We start from the raw sequence: 16,144 nt of genomic DNA on the forward strand, positions 1-16,144 counted from the left end.
AGACAACTCCCAACTGTTTCCATTCCAATCTTGATTCATTTGTAGAAGGTCTGTGTCTGTGCTTATTAAGAGGCTGGCTTCACTATCCGATTCCCCCTGTTTTGATGACAGGACTGAAGGAGGCCTTCAACTCTATGAATAAAAGAAGATCACCAAACCTTGATGACCTAACTATACAGATTTGGAAGCATTTAACTCGCCTGCTTTGTCATGATCTGCCTTAAAAGTTTAATTTCTTCCAACTGTTCTTTGGCCTGTAAAAGTTGAGTATGGTTTTGAGTGTTCTTGAGGCCAAAGAAATCTAGTGGTTTTATTCATTTTGTGCTTCCTTATATTTTAACTTTGCTAAAAACGATTCAAGTTCTTCCTCTTTGCCGACTTGACTTATTTATGGACACCGCCATGTTAGAGACTGCTTGATGGATACAACACCCCATTGCTGGTTTGCAGCTCCATCATGACATAGCACCATTTTAAAATCTGGTGCAACGTGTTCCTAATTGTCCCAAATTGGGTTGATGAAAGAAAAAACCTTGGCTTTATTTCATATTGCTAGTTTTGAATTCTACTGGTTATAATTTTTTTTTTCTGCACATTGATTATAATTTCCGAGGGGAGGAAAACTAAAACTTCCCAGGAGTTGTTAAAAAAAAGCCTTTATTATAAAACTTTCTGAAGTTTCTGTTTTAATCTTCTGCAAAGTACCATTTTTACTTGTGTATCGTGCACCATAATTTTTACAAAGAAAATCGCGAAAATCATTTTGCCCTGTGTACAACGCGTGTTGTGACTGTATAGGAAGCGTTTAGAGAGTGTGAGAGAGCGAGTGACAGAGAGAGCGCGAGTGAGAGAAAGAGAGAGAGCGCGAGTGAGTGAGTGAGAGAGAGAGTGCAAGAGAGAGCGCGAGCGAGTGAGTGAGAGAGTGTGAGCAAGTGAGAGAGAGCACGAGCGAGTGAGAGAGCCCAAGCAGAAGTAAACCTTACAGAATTACATTTCCTCGTGTATGACGCACACCTGATTTTCTAATGCTAATTTTCTGGAAAAAATGTGCACGTGGTACACTCATACATACAGTACTCTCCTTGAGATGCAATCATACACTTGTCCCAGCACTTCTCTAATTCCTGGAGACATTTTCAGCACTCATCTTTTGTTACTATGTCCAGAACCTTTTGCATTTTTTCCTGGATTTCTTCCATGGTTCCCTTCAGTCTCAATTTTAATTTTGGGAACAAAGAATAATTATGGGCAGTGATTTGTGGCAAATACCAGGGGATGCGAAGAACAAGCCACATTGTTTTTGGTCAAAAATTCATTGACTGACAATGCAGGGTGTGCAGGTGCACCGTTATGGTGCAAAATGCAGTTTTGTAAGAGGCACTTATCTGGGCACTTTTATTTCCTAACACTCTTTCATAGATGCTTCAGCAGTTCAGTGTAATGTCACTGATTAAAAATCTGTTCATGGGAAACAAACTGTTTACTTTTTATTATTTTTTACAACATGGTGGGCAGCTGCCATCAGTCACAAGATGATTTATTGTTTCTCTTCTCTGGCGGGCAGTGTGGCATAGTGGTACGTTCAAATCCTGCTACAGACACCGTGCGATCATGAGCAAGACGTCATCTGCCTGTACTCCAAATGGAAGAAACTATCCAAATGTAACCAATCGTGTCTCAAGTGTTGTAAGTCTCCTTGGGTAAAAGCGACAGTCAAATAACAAGTAATAAAAATGATACATCTTATTGTCCTAATGAACAAAGCATTACTCAGATCACTGCCACAGAGTAGCTGGAGGAGGAGTGTCTGTGCCAATCCCATCAACACCAGGAACATGACAGGCTCCTGTCCTGGACAGGCCAACAGCCCTTTGCATCTCTCATTTACTCTAAATTACACCAAATCAGTATCACTAATTAACATGCGTAAAACAAAGAGAGGACAACGATAAAGAGTTGGGGTGCCAAGACGGCCACCCTGTATAACTGGATGCAGCAAAAAGTTGAAAAACGTCTGATTATTGCAGGGTCAGATGGCGGCGCTTCTGGCTTTCAGACCTCTCGGGAGGAAGAGGAAGAGGCAGGTCCAGGTGGACTGACACCAGTGATGTCAGAGGTGTTCTAGCTGTCAGTCATCCGGTCTTCAGAGGGAGAAAATGAGAAAGTGGTTAAGACACAGCGCCCACCCCTGGTGTGGCAGTGGAATTGCCATCACTAGAGCCCTATAGCTGTCCTCTGTGTGCACATACAGGACATTTGACATGCACGTCTCAGGGAATGTTTTAGGATCCTGTGTAACTGTAAAATAAAAAGTGACCGCTAACACTTTTCTGCTTGTTCTGTGCTGCATTCACTTGCTGTCGGACAGACGGTAGACACAAGTTTCCAAGTTGTAAATCCCACCGTGAACGCCCAATGAACTCAGAGCTACCTAAACTAACAAAATTTTCCAAGTTGGGACATAACCCTGGTTTTTCACTTTAGTCATAATCTGACTATAATCTGGTCAACCAAAAATGCCATTTTTGTGGTAAAATTGCATTTTGAGAAAAGTGATAATCATTTAATATATTTAAATTTCTCTTTATCTCCATTAAAAAATTAAATTTATCTCTAATAGAATTTTTTTTTCTTTCCAGCTCGAGTAACAAATTAACAGTTTTTTTGTGCTTCTAGTCCAACTAGAAAATTGTGTGAACACACTGGGGTGGGAAGTTGAAACGTCACAAGCCAGAGCTCCGTTAATTCTCATAGCACTAGCCAATTTCTGGCCACAGGGGCTTGTTTAGGCAACATTGGTCGAAATGTGTGAACGAAACAGGATGGAGCACAAATCATTTACACTCTCATGTTCGTTGTAACATATCCAGTTGAACTGTCCCATATTTCTTTGAGATAGGGGAGTAAAACCAGCACAGGCAGACAGATAGTGACAGGGCCAGGATTCAGCTCTTGACTCCTAAAGTTGTGAAGCGGCAGAACTAATCTCTATGACACTGTGCAGGCGAGCTATCCCCAACAATAAAAAAAAACTTTTTTTCTAAATAATTATTCTAAAACTTTCCTAAAATGGATTAATTTGAAGGTGAATGAATTGAGGGCGGCATGGTGGCACAGTGGGTAGCACTGCTGCCTCGCACTTATATATTCTGGGTTTGCTTTCCAGGACCTCCCTGCGTGGAGTTTGCATGTTCTCCCCGTGTCTGCGTGGGTTTCCTCCCACAGTCCAAAGACATGCAGGTTAGGTGGATTGGCGATTCTAAATTGTCCCTAGTGTGTGCTTGGTGTGTGTGTGTGTGTGTGCGCCCTGCGGTGGGCTGGCACCCTGCCTGGAGTTTGTTTCCTGCCTTGTGCACTGTGTTAGCTGGGATTGACTCCGGAAGACCCCCATGTCCCTGTAGTTAGGATATACCGGGTTGGATAATGAATGGATGGAAGGTGAATAAATTGAGGGCGGCACGGTGGTGCAGTGGGTAGCGCTGCTGCCTCGCAGTTAAGAGACCGGGGTCCTCCCTGCGTGGAGTTTGCATGTTCTCCACATGTCTGCTTGGGTTTCCTCCCACAGTCCAAAGACATGCAGGTTAGGTGGATTGGCGATTCTAAATTGTCCCTAGTGTGGGAGTGTGTGTGTGTGTGTGCCCTGCCCGGGGTTTGTTTCCTGCCTTCCACCCTGTGTTGGCTGGGATTGGCTCCAGCAGACCCCCGTGATGCTGTAGTTAGAATATAGCGGGTTGGATGGATGAATTAATTGAATAATACACAGGATTAAATGAATGTTTGATAGGCATCACTTTGAACATGCCTAGCCTCGACCAAAAGCTGACCCATGAATTCACCCCTGTTGGTGATCCACCATATGTATTTGTGTGCATTTCAGTTTTACTATAAAGAGGCTGTTGCGTGTTGGGTCTAAGATATTATAAAGTGAACTAACAAACTTTCTTTAAATTGTCAATTCTCAGATGCTAAGGTTTGAACCATTTATAGGAGTGAGGAAACATACTCAGTGTTCAGTTGTAGTATCTGGTTGTGCCAGGCTATTACCCAGAGGAGGTATATACAGTGGGATGCAAAAGTTTGGGCAACCTTGTTAATAGTCATTATTTTCCTGTATAAATCGTTGGTTGTTACGATAAAAAATGTCAGTTAAATATATCATATAGGAGACACAAAGAGTGATATTTGAGAAGTGAAATGAAGTTTATTGGATTTACAGAAAGTGTGCAGTAATTGTTCAAACAAAATCAGGCAGGTGCATAAATTTGGGCGCCACAAAAAGAAATGAAATCAATATTTAGTAGATCCGCCTTTTGCAGAAATTACAGCATCTAAACGCTTCCTGTAGGTTCCAATGAGAGTCTGGATTGTGGTTGAAGGTATTTTGGACCATTCCTCTTTACAAAACATCTCGAGTTCATTCAGGTTTGATGGCTTCCGAGCATGGACAGCTCTCTTTAACTCACACCACAGATTTTCAATTCTATTCCGGTCTGGGGACTGAGATGGCCATTCCAGAACGTTGTACTTGTTCCTCTGCATGAATGCCTTAGTGGATTTTGAGCAGTGTTTGGTCGTTGTCTTGTTGAAAGATCCAGCCCCAGCGCAGCTTCAGCTTTGTCACTGATTCCTGGACATTGGTCTCCAGAATCTGCTGATACTGAGTGGAATCCATGCGTCCCTCAACTTTGACAAGATTCCCAGTCCCTGCACTGGCCACACAGCCCCACAGCATGATGGAACCACCACCATATTTTACTGTAGGTAGCAGGTGTTTTTCTTGGAATGCTGTGTTCTTTTTCCTCCATGCATAACGCCCTTGTTATGCCCAAATAACTCAATTTTAGTTTTATCAGTCCACAGCACCTTATTCCAAAATGAAGCTGGCTTGTCCAAATGTGCTTGAGCAGACCTCAAGCGGCTCTGTTTGTGCTTCCTCTGCATCACTCTCGCATACAGCATCTCCTTGTGTAAAGTCGCGAATGGTTGAGCGATGCACAGTGACTCCATCTGCTGCAAGATGATGTTGTAGGTCTTTGGTGCTGGTCTGTGGGTTGACTCGGACTGTTCTCACCATTCGTCGCTTCTGTCTATCCGAAATCTTTCTTGGTCTGCCACTTCGAGCCTTAACTTGAACTGAGCCTGTGGTCTTCCATTTCCTCAATATGTTCCTAACTGTGGAAACAGACAGCTTCAATCTCTGGGACAGCTTTCTGTATCCTTCCCCTAAACCATGACGGTGAACAATCTTTGTCTTCAGGTCATTTGAGAGTTGTTTTGTGACCCCCATGTTGCTACTCTTCAGAGAACATTAAAGGAGGAGGGAAACTTACAATTGACCCCCTTAAATACTCGGATTCACCTGTGTATGTAGGTCAGGGGTCACTGAGCTTACCAAACCAATTTGAGTTCCAATAATTAGTTCTAAAAGTTTTGGAATCAATAAAATGACAACGGCGCCCAAATTTATGCACCTGCCTGATTTTGTTTGAACAATTATTGCACACTTTCTGTAAATCCAATAAACTTCATTTCACTTCTCAAATATCACTGTGTGTGTCTCCTATATGATATATTTAACTGACATTTTTTTATTGTAACAACCAACGATTTATACAGGAAAATAATAACAATTAGCGAGGTTGCCCAAACTTTTGCATCCCACTGTATACATACATATACCTACTTGGTTGTTTTCTATCTATTTTAGTTTATTTTTACCTAATTTTTCAACTAAAAACCGTGCACTTTGTATTGTTGTACAAGAGTCTCCTGACATCTTATGGTAGGCAGAATATAAAGCATGTTGCTTAAATGACTTCATTTTTTTTCTGATACATCTTACACACATTTGTACTCTCTTTCTTTGGTTCAGCACAGTCTCTTATTTTTAAGCTTTAATGAATTGCACTAAAGGGAAACATACAGAGATGAGTAACACCGCTAAATTTCTTTTACAGGCAAAAGATCATGCACGAATGGGAATAAAGGAGGTGAAAAATCGGTTGAAGCAAAAGGTACTTGAGGTTTATTTTTTCTCTCTCTCTCTCATGCATGAATTGTACGCATTAAATATCAGATCTTAAAAGCATTATATAATCAATCAATAGCAGCTCCTCTTAATACACTTGAAAATTGCATTACCTGTCAGCCTCGACTGTGTGATAAGTCAGAAAAAGTATTCATGCTAGTGCGGCCCGCTGAAGAGTTTTGTCTCTTCTCTCTTTCAGTTATCATTTTACTGTAAGCCGTATTTGTATTTGTTACGTTTCTCATGAATTCAAATTAAAGTAGCAGGTAGGTGAAAAGTTGCTTGGTGGTTTCTAATGTTTCCATCATAAACGAAATATCTGAATAAAGACGGGGTCAATCCCGGTGCCACAATATGCAGTAATGAATGGAAGACTCGTGCGCTAAGTGTCACAGCATCTCACTAGTGCCCTTCACTTAAGTGACAGTGTGACACTGCACTGACAGACTTCCCGTAGTTAACGGTGCTTATGCAATTTGGCATTGTTTTGCTTTCTTTCATCTGAAACTATGTTTTTCAAGCTTTAAAACCAAATATATATTTTATATCAGTGCTTTCAGTTCATTATGACTGAAGATGTTCTCAATTGAAACTAAATAGAATTTTTATTTTATTACCACAAGTACATATAAGAATGACTGAAAAGATGCAAAACTAAAATGTAGACTGGCCAAATCAAAACCTAGACCTGCAATCAATAGAGAAGTTGTGGCTTGGCCGTGACACCACGATTCATGCTTGTAATCCTACCACAGTTTCTGAATTAAAGAGCTACAGCTCCTCCGTAGTAATCGCATGTCGTTTTCTAACCCGCTTTAATACAGGCCAGGGTTGCAGGGGCCTATCCCAGCTAGTATAGGGCGCAAAGCAGAAACAAACCCTGGAAAAGTTGCCAGTCCATCGCGGGGTGAACACACATACTCACACACACTGACCCCGACACAAAACACCCACGAGGCAAAATGTAGTGTTGCCAATTTAGATAGATAGATACTTTATTAATCCCAAGGGGATATTCACATAATCCAGCAGCAGCATACTGATACAAAAAACAGTATTAAATTAAAGAGTGATAAAAATGCATGTAAAAACAGACAATAATGTCTGAGTAATGTTAGCATTTACTCCCCCAGGTGGAATTGAAGAGTCGCATAGTGTGGGGTCTCCTCAGTCTGTCAGTGGAGCAGGACGGTGACAAAAGTCTGTCACTGAAGCTACTCCTCTGCCTGGAGATGACACTGTTCAGTGGATGCAGTAGATTCTTCATGATTGACAGGAGTTTGCTAAGTGCCCGTCGCTCTGCTGCAGATGTCAAACTGTCCAACTTCATTCCTACAATAGAGCCTGCCTTCTTCACCAGTTTGTCCAGGCGTGAGGCGTCCATCTTCTTTATGCTGCCTCCCCAGCACACCACCGCGTAGAAGAGGGCACTCGCAGCATCTTATTGCAGATGTTGAAGGACGTCAGCCTTCTAAGAAAGTATAGTCGGCTCTGTCCTTTCTTACACAGAGCATCAGTATTGGCAGTCCAGTCTAATTTGTCATCCAGCTGCACTCCCGGGTATTTATAGGTCTGTATCCTCTGCACACAGTCACCTCTGATGATCACGGGGTCCATGAGGGGCCTGGGCCTCCTAAAATCCATCACCAGCTCCTTGGTTTTCCTGGTGTTCAGGTGTAAGTGGTTTGAGTCACACCTTTTAACAAAGTCTTTAATTAGCTTCCTGTACTCCTCGTGCTGCCCACTCCTTATGCAGCCCACCATAGCAGTGTCATCAGCGAACTTTTGCACGTGGCAGGACTCCGAGTTGTATTGGAAGTCTGATGTATGTTGGCTGAACAGGACCGGAGAAAGTCCAGACCCCTGCGGCACTCCTATGTTGCTGACCACAATGTCAGACCTGCAGTTCCCGAGATGCACATACTGAGGTCCGACTGTAAGATAGTCCATGATCCATGCCACCAGGTGTGAGTCTACTCCCATCTTAGTCAGCTTGTCCCTAAGGAGCTGCATGTCTTTGGTAATGAGAGGAAACTGGAGAACCCAGAAGAAACCAATGCAGACATGGGGAGAACATGCACACTCCACACAGAGAGGCCCTGGAATACGATACGAACCCTGGTCTCCTTACTCCATGGCAGCAATGGTACCAATGTGCCGCTGTGCCATCCTCCATAGCTGTATAAACGAGTGATACTGAGTTATAGGGAATGTAAGGGTCATTTTTTTTCCCACACAGAACTTTATTTATTCATTCACTGAAATACACTTAAACAAAATAAGACATGCTGTTAGTTCACTTAGGTGCCCATTAACTTTCTTAGGATTTGGTTGAGGACTGTAAAAAAAAATCAGTGTCAAAATATTTCTAACAATAGTGGAAATTGTAAAGGAGCAGATACATTTTTATAGCACTGTCTATAAAGACATGTGCGTGCATAAACACAATGTATTTCAGTTTGTTTGAATATTAACTTAATTGTCAAGAACAAAGAAAGGCCAACGGTTGAGCAATAAATGCTATAATACCATGCTGGTTCCTAAAAAGAAAGAAAAATCCTCCATATTCAGAATTTGATGGGTAGATTTCTTGATGAAAACGATTCTTTTGCCTCCATCAATATGTGCAGATGAGAGACGAGAGGAAAGAGAGAAATGTGTACACAAAACCAGCCCCTTTAAAGAGAAGCCTGGTTCTAGACAACAACCCACTGCTTGATTGAAATGTCGCAGTTTATCTCCTAACTCACCTGGGTTATGTCAAGGTGACTTGCTTGTCGCTTCAGGGATTTTTGAGCTAGGTTACAGCAAAATAATTGCCAGAAATATTAAAGTCAGTGTTGATAATGGGATGATTCTTTCTGTGTGCGTTAAGAAAACACCAGAGGTCATTTCTTAGCGTATGGAATATACCCTTGTCATGGCAGACAGCTAGAATAATAAGCAGTCAAGCTGTGAATGATTCTGCTGTAATTCTACTGAGAGAGTCTGATGGGAAGTATTAAAAATAAATATAATGCCAACAATGAAAAAGTTCAAGTTATTATTTTAGATCTCCATGCTGTTTAGAATCCATTACTTCAACCTGTTTTGAGTTAGTTGTATGTAAACCGCGCTAATTGGGGACTTTGTTTCAGTTTGTTGCTCAGATAGTGGTTGTCCACATTATGATAGCAGCTTCCTCCTGCTAACTTTGATCTTATTCTTCCATGATACAAGCATTAGTCAAAATAGCCATCTTCTTGATGCTTTCCAGGATTAAGTTTTTGTAAATTTCAAAATTTAGATCATGGGAAATAGTAAGTATACCCTTTAAAATATTTTTCTGTTTGAAGATAATGTGGACATATCAAAATGTGATCTTCATTTTAACACTATCCTTAGATAAAGGTGATGTGATTGAAGGAGAAGAAAGCCATTCCCATCTGTAGAAAAACAGAGTCCACCCTTGGCTCTAATAGTTGGTGTTGCCCCCTCAGTAGGCATTTCTTGGCATTGACATCAGCTGGGAATTTTTTTTCCCCACTGACCCATGCAGAATTGAACAGAAATGTTAGCCTGTTGGAATGATTCCTTCTTCTTTGCTACTTTAGTGCAGTAGAACAATCATTTATATGTCCGATAATACCAGCCGTATATCACATACTGTACGGGAGCAATAGCACCAGTAGATTCAGAGACCGTTTTTAACCACAGGTTGTAAGACTGCTGAATGTCTCAGTCGAAGAATTGGCTCTGTGGTGGTTGCTGTTACTGAACCGTGAACAAGCAACCTCCAGGTTAACAAAGAGTCACTCACAAGATTTTCATTGTGGAGAATCCGTAAGAGAGCTCCCATTCCGTGTGGACAGGACCAGTTCGAATCCCGTAAATGCCAATCGGGACTCTGCTCTGTTGGGCCCTTGAGCAAGGCCCTTAACCTGCAATTGCTGAGCGCTTTGAGTAGTGAGAAAATCGCTATATAAATGCAAAGAATTATTATTAGCTTTCATGATGTTCCTCTTTGGGAGACGTTAGGCTAGGCTCTTCTAGCCCCCGGCTTCTGCACACTGAAGATCCAGTCTTAGTAATAAGTGCTGTACATGTTGCATATAAGCTAATCTTGCATATAATTTAATCCTTAAACTGCTACATACTTGGGGGGTTAGTGCACCCCCGGATGCCAAATACTTTTTTGCTGCACTTTTTAAGTAAACCTCACAATTCACAATTTTAATGGAACACATTTTTTTCTTGCAAAGAGCATCACAATTACTGCAACACTGATCGTTTTACACACTGCCAGTGAACTGTAAAACGTATAGAAAAAAACTACTGCAACAATATGTACAAGGTGCAACTGACACCACTGATGAAATTCAGTGAATCACCGAGCCAACTGCGCTTGAACTGGCTGCACACGAGCACACAGAGGCCAACGTTGATGCCTGCAGGCTCGTCTAGTGCAGCGGCTGAATCCCAGGGTCAGTGAGACTGCAGTGCTGCAGGGGGCGCCATTGGTCATGAGCTGACTGCTCAACGAATGTACGCCACTGACTGATCAGCTCCGGTGTGCTGGCAAATTGCACTGGGAAGCAACTATAGGCGGTTGCAGCGCTCAATAAATGTACGTCGTCGGATATATACTCGGTTTCTGCGTGCTGGCAACTTGCTCTGGGAACCAACTTTAGCTGGTTGCAGAGTTCAATGAATGTATGTCGCCGAATATACTCCGCTCTGGCATTCTGGCAAATTGTACTGGGAACCGACTGTAGCTAGTTCCGGTGGTTTAAGGGTTAATAAGGACACTCCATGAAATGTTTTTGGTTTTTTTATTTCTTTTATAGGTGTGTTCACATGTAATGTGTGAAGCACCTATTGCAAAAACCCATGTCCGTCTGTCTGTCTGTCTGGCTGGCCGGCCGTCTTTCCGCATGAAACATCTCAGCCCCGCATGGACCAGTTTTGTTGAGATGCGCTACGCTTATTCTTTAAAGAAATTTGTTGAGACAAGTCAAATTTTGTTCAGATATCTTGAACAGATTGTGCTCTACAAACTTTTTAAGATTTCAAAATTCCCATTGAAAAGCATTCCCACATTTGCAGACTCGTCTGCCTTAAAACAGAGAAATGTTCTGCGCAGCTTCACCTTGGAATGAATTTACTATTTCAATTTCACCTTAAGAACAGTTGCTTGAACTTGTACATTTTGTAGATTTTCCTCTTTTACTTGTCTGACAGCTGCTCTGATGCCCAATGCAAGTGAGTAAAACACTGGGCAGAGTGCCCACGGGCAACACCTCACACTGTAGCACTCTCTCCTGCTTCTTTAGGTAAGTTAACTAACAGAGCACAAAAAAGTCACTTTTCTGGAAATAAACAAAAAAGTGGAATGTACTGTAATTATGTACGCATAAAAAAGACTGAACCGATTAGACAACATTATTTGCATTATTGTTGTAAAGAATCAACCTGCAGCTGAATAGTGTTTAATTAATAACACGGGGAACACGCCGCTGCCCAAACTGATATAAAAACAGGATGGGTTTACAAGTGGACTCTGGTGACGGGAGGTGGGGGGCCGCAGTGGCTTCAACCCCTGACCTTTTAGTCATAGATATACACAAACAATCACAGCAAGCCCCTGATCTTGTACAATTCGTATTTCCATTACACAATATATCCGGTCCTTTCCAAGTTCTTTCCTGTTTATGTAATTTTAATGAATTACTGTGCTTTAACCAATATCAGCAGCTATTATTTCAGTTCCTTTTCTCCTTTCTTAGTGTATTACTGATGCTGAGTTTATGCTAGTATTGGTCACTTTGTATTGTTAAATAGCATTCAGTTGCTGCTTATTAGATACTACTACATTGGGTAAACTTTCAAAAACGTTATGTTTAAGAAATCTGAATAACAATTAGCCACAGAGTCTCCGGCACTAACACACATCATTTGAATGGCAGTCTGCTGTGTGTGAAAGCCATTGAGCCTCCGTAAGCCTCTGTGTGCTTCATTTTTTTAACTCCATTGTAATGTTCCGTTAAAAAGCACAGATTTATTGTCGTCTACTAACCCATGGAATTGCATTCTATTATCGCTGTTACTTTTGAATATGACCCATTGTTACAGAACAATTTAATAAACAAAAATGTAATAACTGACTCATGGATTAAGGAAAAAAAAAAGTATGAAATGCACCAACCTTCATATTAGTTAGCTTAGTCGCCAAACACACCTAAACGTTGTGCCATTTGGACACCGTCTGACTTGTTAACATATGTAGACATGTCAAGGTTTAATCTCCTTTTAAACAGTATCTTCAGCTGAAGGTGAAATGAATAAAAATGTGCTTTGCAATAATTTAAAGATGTACAGATATGTTATTTCAGTTTGTAGAAATACTAAGTCCTTCCCCTGGCTCTAACAACTGGTGTTGCCCCCCTTATGTAGGTGTTTTCTATAACTGACCAACCTTTTGATTTTGATTGGTCATTTGATGACTTTCAGCTTTGCTGCGATTGCCATGTGGTCCAGAATTTAAATGTAATGCACTTGGAGGAGCCGCTAAGTGAAATGCAGTACATCAGCTTTGCTTTTAGTTATGATACACGATCTGTGGGCATGATTTAAAACGCAATCCGCTATTCTTTTGCATTTCAAACTGGTATGAAAATATTTGTGTCGTAGTGAAAAGCTAACAGTGATTTACTCGATATGTTTTTAATGATGACACGATAAAACCATGGAAAAATGAAATGCTGTCCAACATGTTAACTACACTGCAATGCAATACATAGACAAATGGTGCAAATAATGGTCTATTGCTGGGGGGGCTCGTCCCTATCCCAACAGCAAAGCGAGCACCAGTTGAATAAAGGGCGCTCTCATGCACCCTCCCACACTGGCACACTGTAACACACACATCTTTGGGATGTGGCAGGAAACACTGACACTAATTATGATTACCCTTTATATTGATGATTCACCTTATTTTGTATGAATTTCATACTGTAGAATTATTTTTTTTATTAATGTGTCTTATTATAATTTTTTTTATATGCATACTTAAAACAATGACTGCCTCCTGTCTTCCTAGAAGGCCCCTTTAGTCCCAGTTGAGCCAGTCAGAGGACAGACTGAATATTTAACAATTTAGCAGTGAGAAGTCAAACATAAAGACACATTGAATTCAGATTTCCCAATTCTTAGATTGTATCCTCTTACCCTTTGATATATTAGCATGTGTTTTGGAAGGTAACTATTAAAGTGTGCAAAACATAACTACTGTGTTACAATAAAATTTTGTGGCACAATGATATATGAAAATTAGTAACTGTTGGTATTCATTGTTATACCCACTGATGGTACATTGACCTTTTTTTAAGATTATTTAAATTATTTATTTTTTTAAGTAGGACATGGTAAATTATTCACTAAATCTTCCAGTACTGATTAGCCATTCTAAGCAACTGAAGTCAAAGTGAATATTTTGTAATTAATGGCATTGTGAACTAGATTTTTCTTAATATATGTCTGTTTATATGTTCCTATGCAGTTATTATTCAAGGCCAACAGATGAGTTAATATTATTTGTATCAAGCACCTCAAATTTGTCTTCTTTTACCTTTAGCCTTAAAGAGCTGCGGTACACGCGGCTCCTAATTATTTTTCATTATTTAAGACTCTTATTTTTAAAGCTGAATCACAGGAAAGCTTAAAATGTGCGGCAGTCGTTTCGTTGTCCATAATTAAATTCCCCTGGGTTGGTTTTTGTTTGAGAAGGTGTCTGATATGTTGTGTATTTTCCCACTGCCAACATACAGTGTTGTGTTTTTGCAGTTTCACATTATTACATTTTCATGAAAGATTTTGAATTTTCAATGAGAAAAGTTCTCCCGTTTTGTGAAAGACAGCATTATAGTTATAAACACCTTTGGCTATTCCATTTTTTGAAATTCCCTGCTTATGGCTCTTTTACCCATTCAGTCAGGCAAGGTGTAAGAAATAATGTGTCTCTTTGTAAGTTAGTTTAGTAATTTATGAAATATCAATTAATCTCTTTTCAATTTTGTCTCCACTTCTAGTAACACACAGGCACGTTCCCACATTGTCTCAGGCCCGTTTAGCTCAGTTCAAACAGATCTACAACTCAGACGAGACGCTGACCCATACACAGCCACTGGTGCCGAGATGAAGTTTTATGTCGTTTGCGTGTATTTCGTCACCCATCGGCTGGCTTTATTTCTCCAGGATTGTGCATTTTTACAAATCAGATTGACACTTAGAGAGCGCTCAGTCCGGTGTAATGTCTTCCGATATTCCATTCTGTTGCTTTTCATTATTATGTTTTCTGCGGTTCTTATTGTCTGCCTTCCAGCATGTAATCCTTTGAGCGCAGGGCTAGACAGCTAAAAATTTTACAGCTTATCGTCAGTCCCTTTCATCATTGCACTTGTGCTTAGGGAGATGTTACTGTGCAAGAGTAGAAAGTGGGACCAGTCTTAGCAGAAGCATTTCCATATCAAAAAGTCAGATCTACAGATTTAAAAATTCAAATTCCCGTTAACTCTTGAAGTTCCTGTCACCAAGCAGGATGTTCTTTTTTTCCCAGAGTATTTAGTCGATAATAGGCCTGTGACTGATATGTTGCTTCCTGCTGTTGTTAAGAACAGAGCTTGGTGTCCTGTGTACATGGGCATGCTGGGTGCTTCTAAATAGGCCCTGCAATTAGAGTTTATCACTAGAACTCAATTCAATTTATTGTTATACACATCATCTCCAGTTCCAGAACAGTTGGGACAGTAGGGAAATGCTAATAAAAGCGAAAAATAGTGATTTATAAATTTTGTTTACCCTGTACCATATTGAAAACACTACAGCCAAACATTATTTGATTAGATCATCTTTTATAATCCTATACAGCAGCAGAAACATAAAAAAACAAGAATGCAGACTCACAGGACAAAGTGAACCATTCAATCAATCAATAAATAAATAATAAGTTAAACATTAATAATACGTTATGCAGATATGTTACAGATATGTACTGTACATTGAGAGGAAACATTGAATTGTTTCAAAGTAATAGGCAGAAAAGACACAACATGGTCGAATGTGCCAATGGCTAAAAGTTCTCCAAGCGAGTGCCTCATGGAGGGGATTTTTCATGGTGGTATCCAGTTTTTTTTTTCCACAGCAGCTTCCAGTGTATCCAGGTTTTGCTCTGTGATGGAGCAGGCTTTCCTGTTCAGGCATTGTGCCTCTTGTGAACTCAAGTTGCTTCCCCAGGAGACCATGGTGTAGGGCACCACACTGGCTACTATGGACTGGTAGAGCATTCCTAGTAGCTTGGCTGCACACATCTAAAGAGCTGAGTCTCCTTAGTAAGTCTAGTCTACTATGGCCCTTCTTGTTCAGTGCCACTGTGTCCTCAGATCAGTCCAGTTTGTTGTTTATGTGGACCATCAGGTACTTGTAGTTTTGCACAACTTCCACTTCCTCCCCTGAATGGTGACTGGTCTCAGAGGCTCCTTGGCACACTGGAAGTCTACCACCATCTCTTTTGTCTTGCTGATGCTGAGTCCTTCCCAACTCTTTGTGATTAATAATGCAGCCTATGTTAGACGACTCATCTGAAAATTTCTATGGATGGCAAGCGCTGGTATTGTGTTTGTTGTGTAGAAGATAACCGGAACATTTCACCTTGTGAATTTAATTGTTGGGCCAGTTGAGTGTTTACCATTGTGTCACATTATTTTGTTTAATAACACTTATTAAGAATTTGGGTACTAACGACACAAGTTGATTAATTTTGGCATCTGGAGTTCTCCTCAATTGATTCATTAGGCAAGTCTTCAGCTGCACAGTTGTACAGGGCCTTCATTACCGTATTTTGCATTTCATAATGTGCCACACAAGTAAGTACTGCAGGAAGGCCAATTGAGTACCAGCAGCCCTGCTCTTGTAGTGCTTTGGTAATGTCCTACAGGAAAACGCAGGGACATCCTTGGAAAATGGGATGTCTGCATGGCAGCATATGTTGATCTAAAATTTGTACATATCTTTATGCATTAATGGCACTGCTACAAATCGCCATTGGCATTGATATACAGTTGTGCTTAAAAGTTTGTGAAC

General features: G+C 40.7%; 1 protein-coding gene across 7 annotated transcripts in view; it reads left to right on the forward strand.

The window, feature by feature from the left end:
* The window catches only part of dennd1a (DENN/MADD domain containing 1A), a 1,078,084-nt gene that overhangs the window by 856,785 nt on the left and 205,155 nt on the right, over positions 1-16,144 (forward strand). For all 7 annotated transcript variants that reach the window (XR_005634853.1, XM_039762706.1, XM_039762705.1 and 4 more), the window contains exon 18: positions 5,958-6,014. Coding sequence is in view for 6 of the 7 variants with exons in the window: in XM_039762706.1 (XP_039618640.1) it covers positions 5,958-6,014 (57 nt within the window). In the remaining variant the exon portion in view is untranslated. The remainder of the gene's footprint in view (positions 1-5,957; positions 6,015-16,144) is intronic.

This window comes from Polypterus senegalus, chromosome 9 (genome assembly GCF_016835505.1).
Source record: "Polypterus senegalus isolate Bchr_013 chromosome 9, ASM1683550v1, whole genome shotgun sequence".
Classification (NCBI taxonomy): Eukaryota; Metazoa; Chordata; class Cladistia; order Polypteriformes; family Polypteridae; genus Polypterus; species Polypterus senegalus.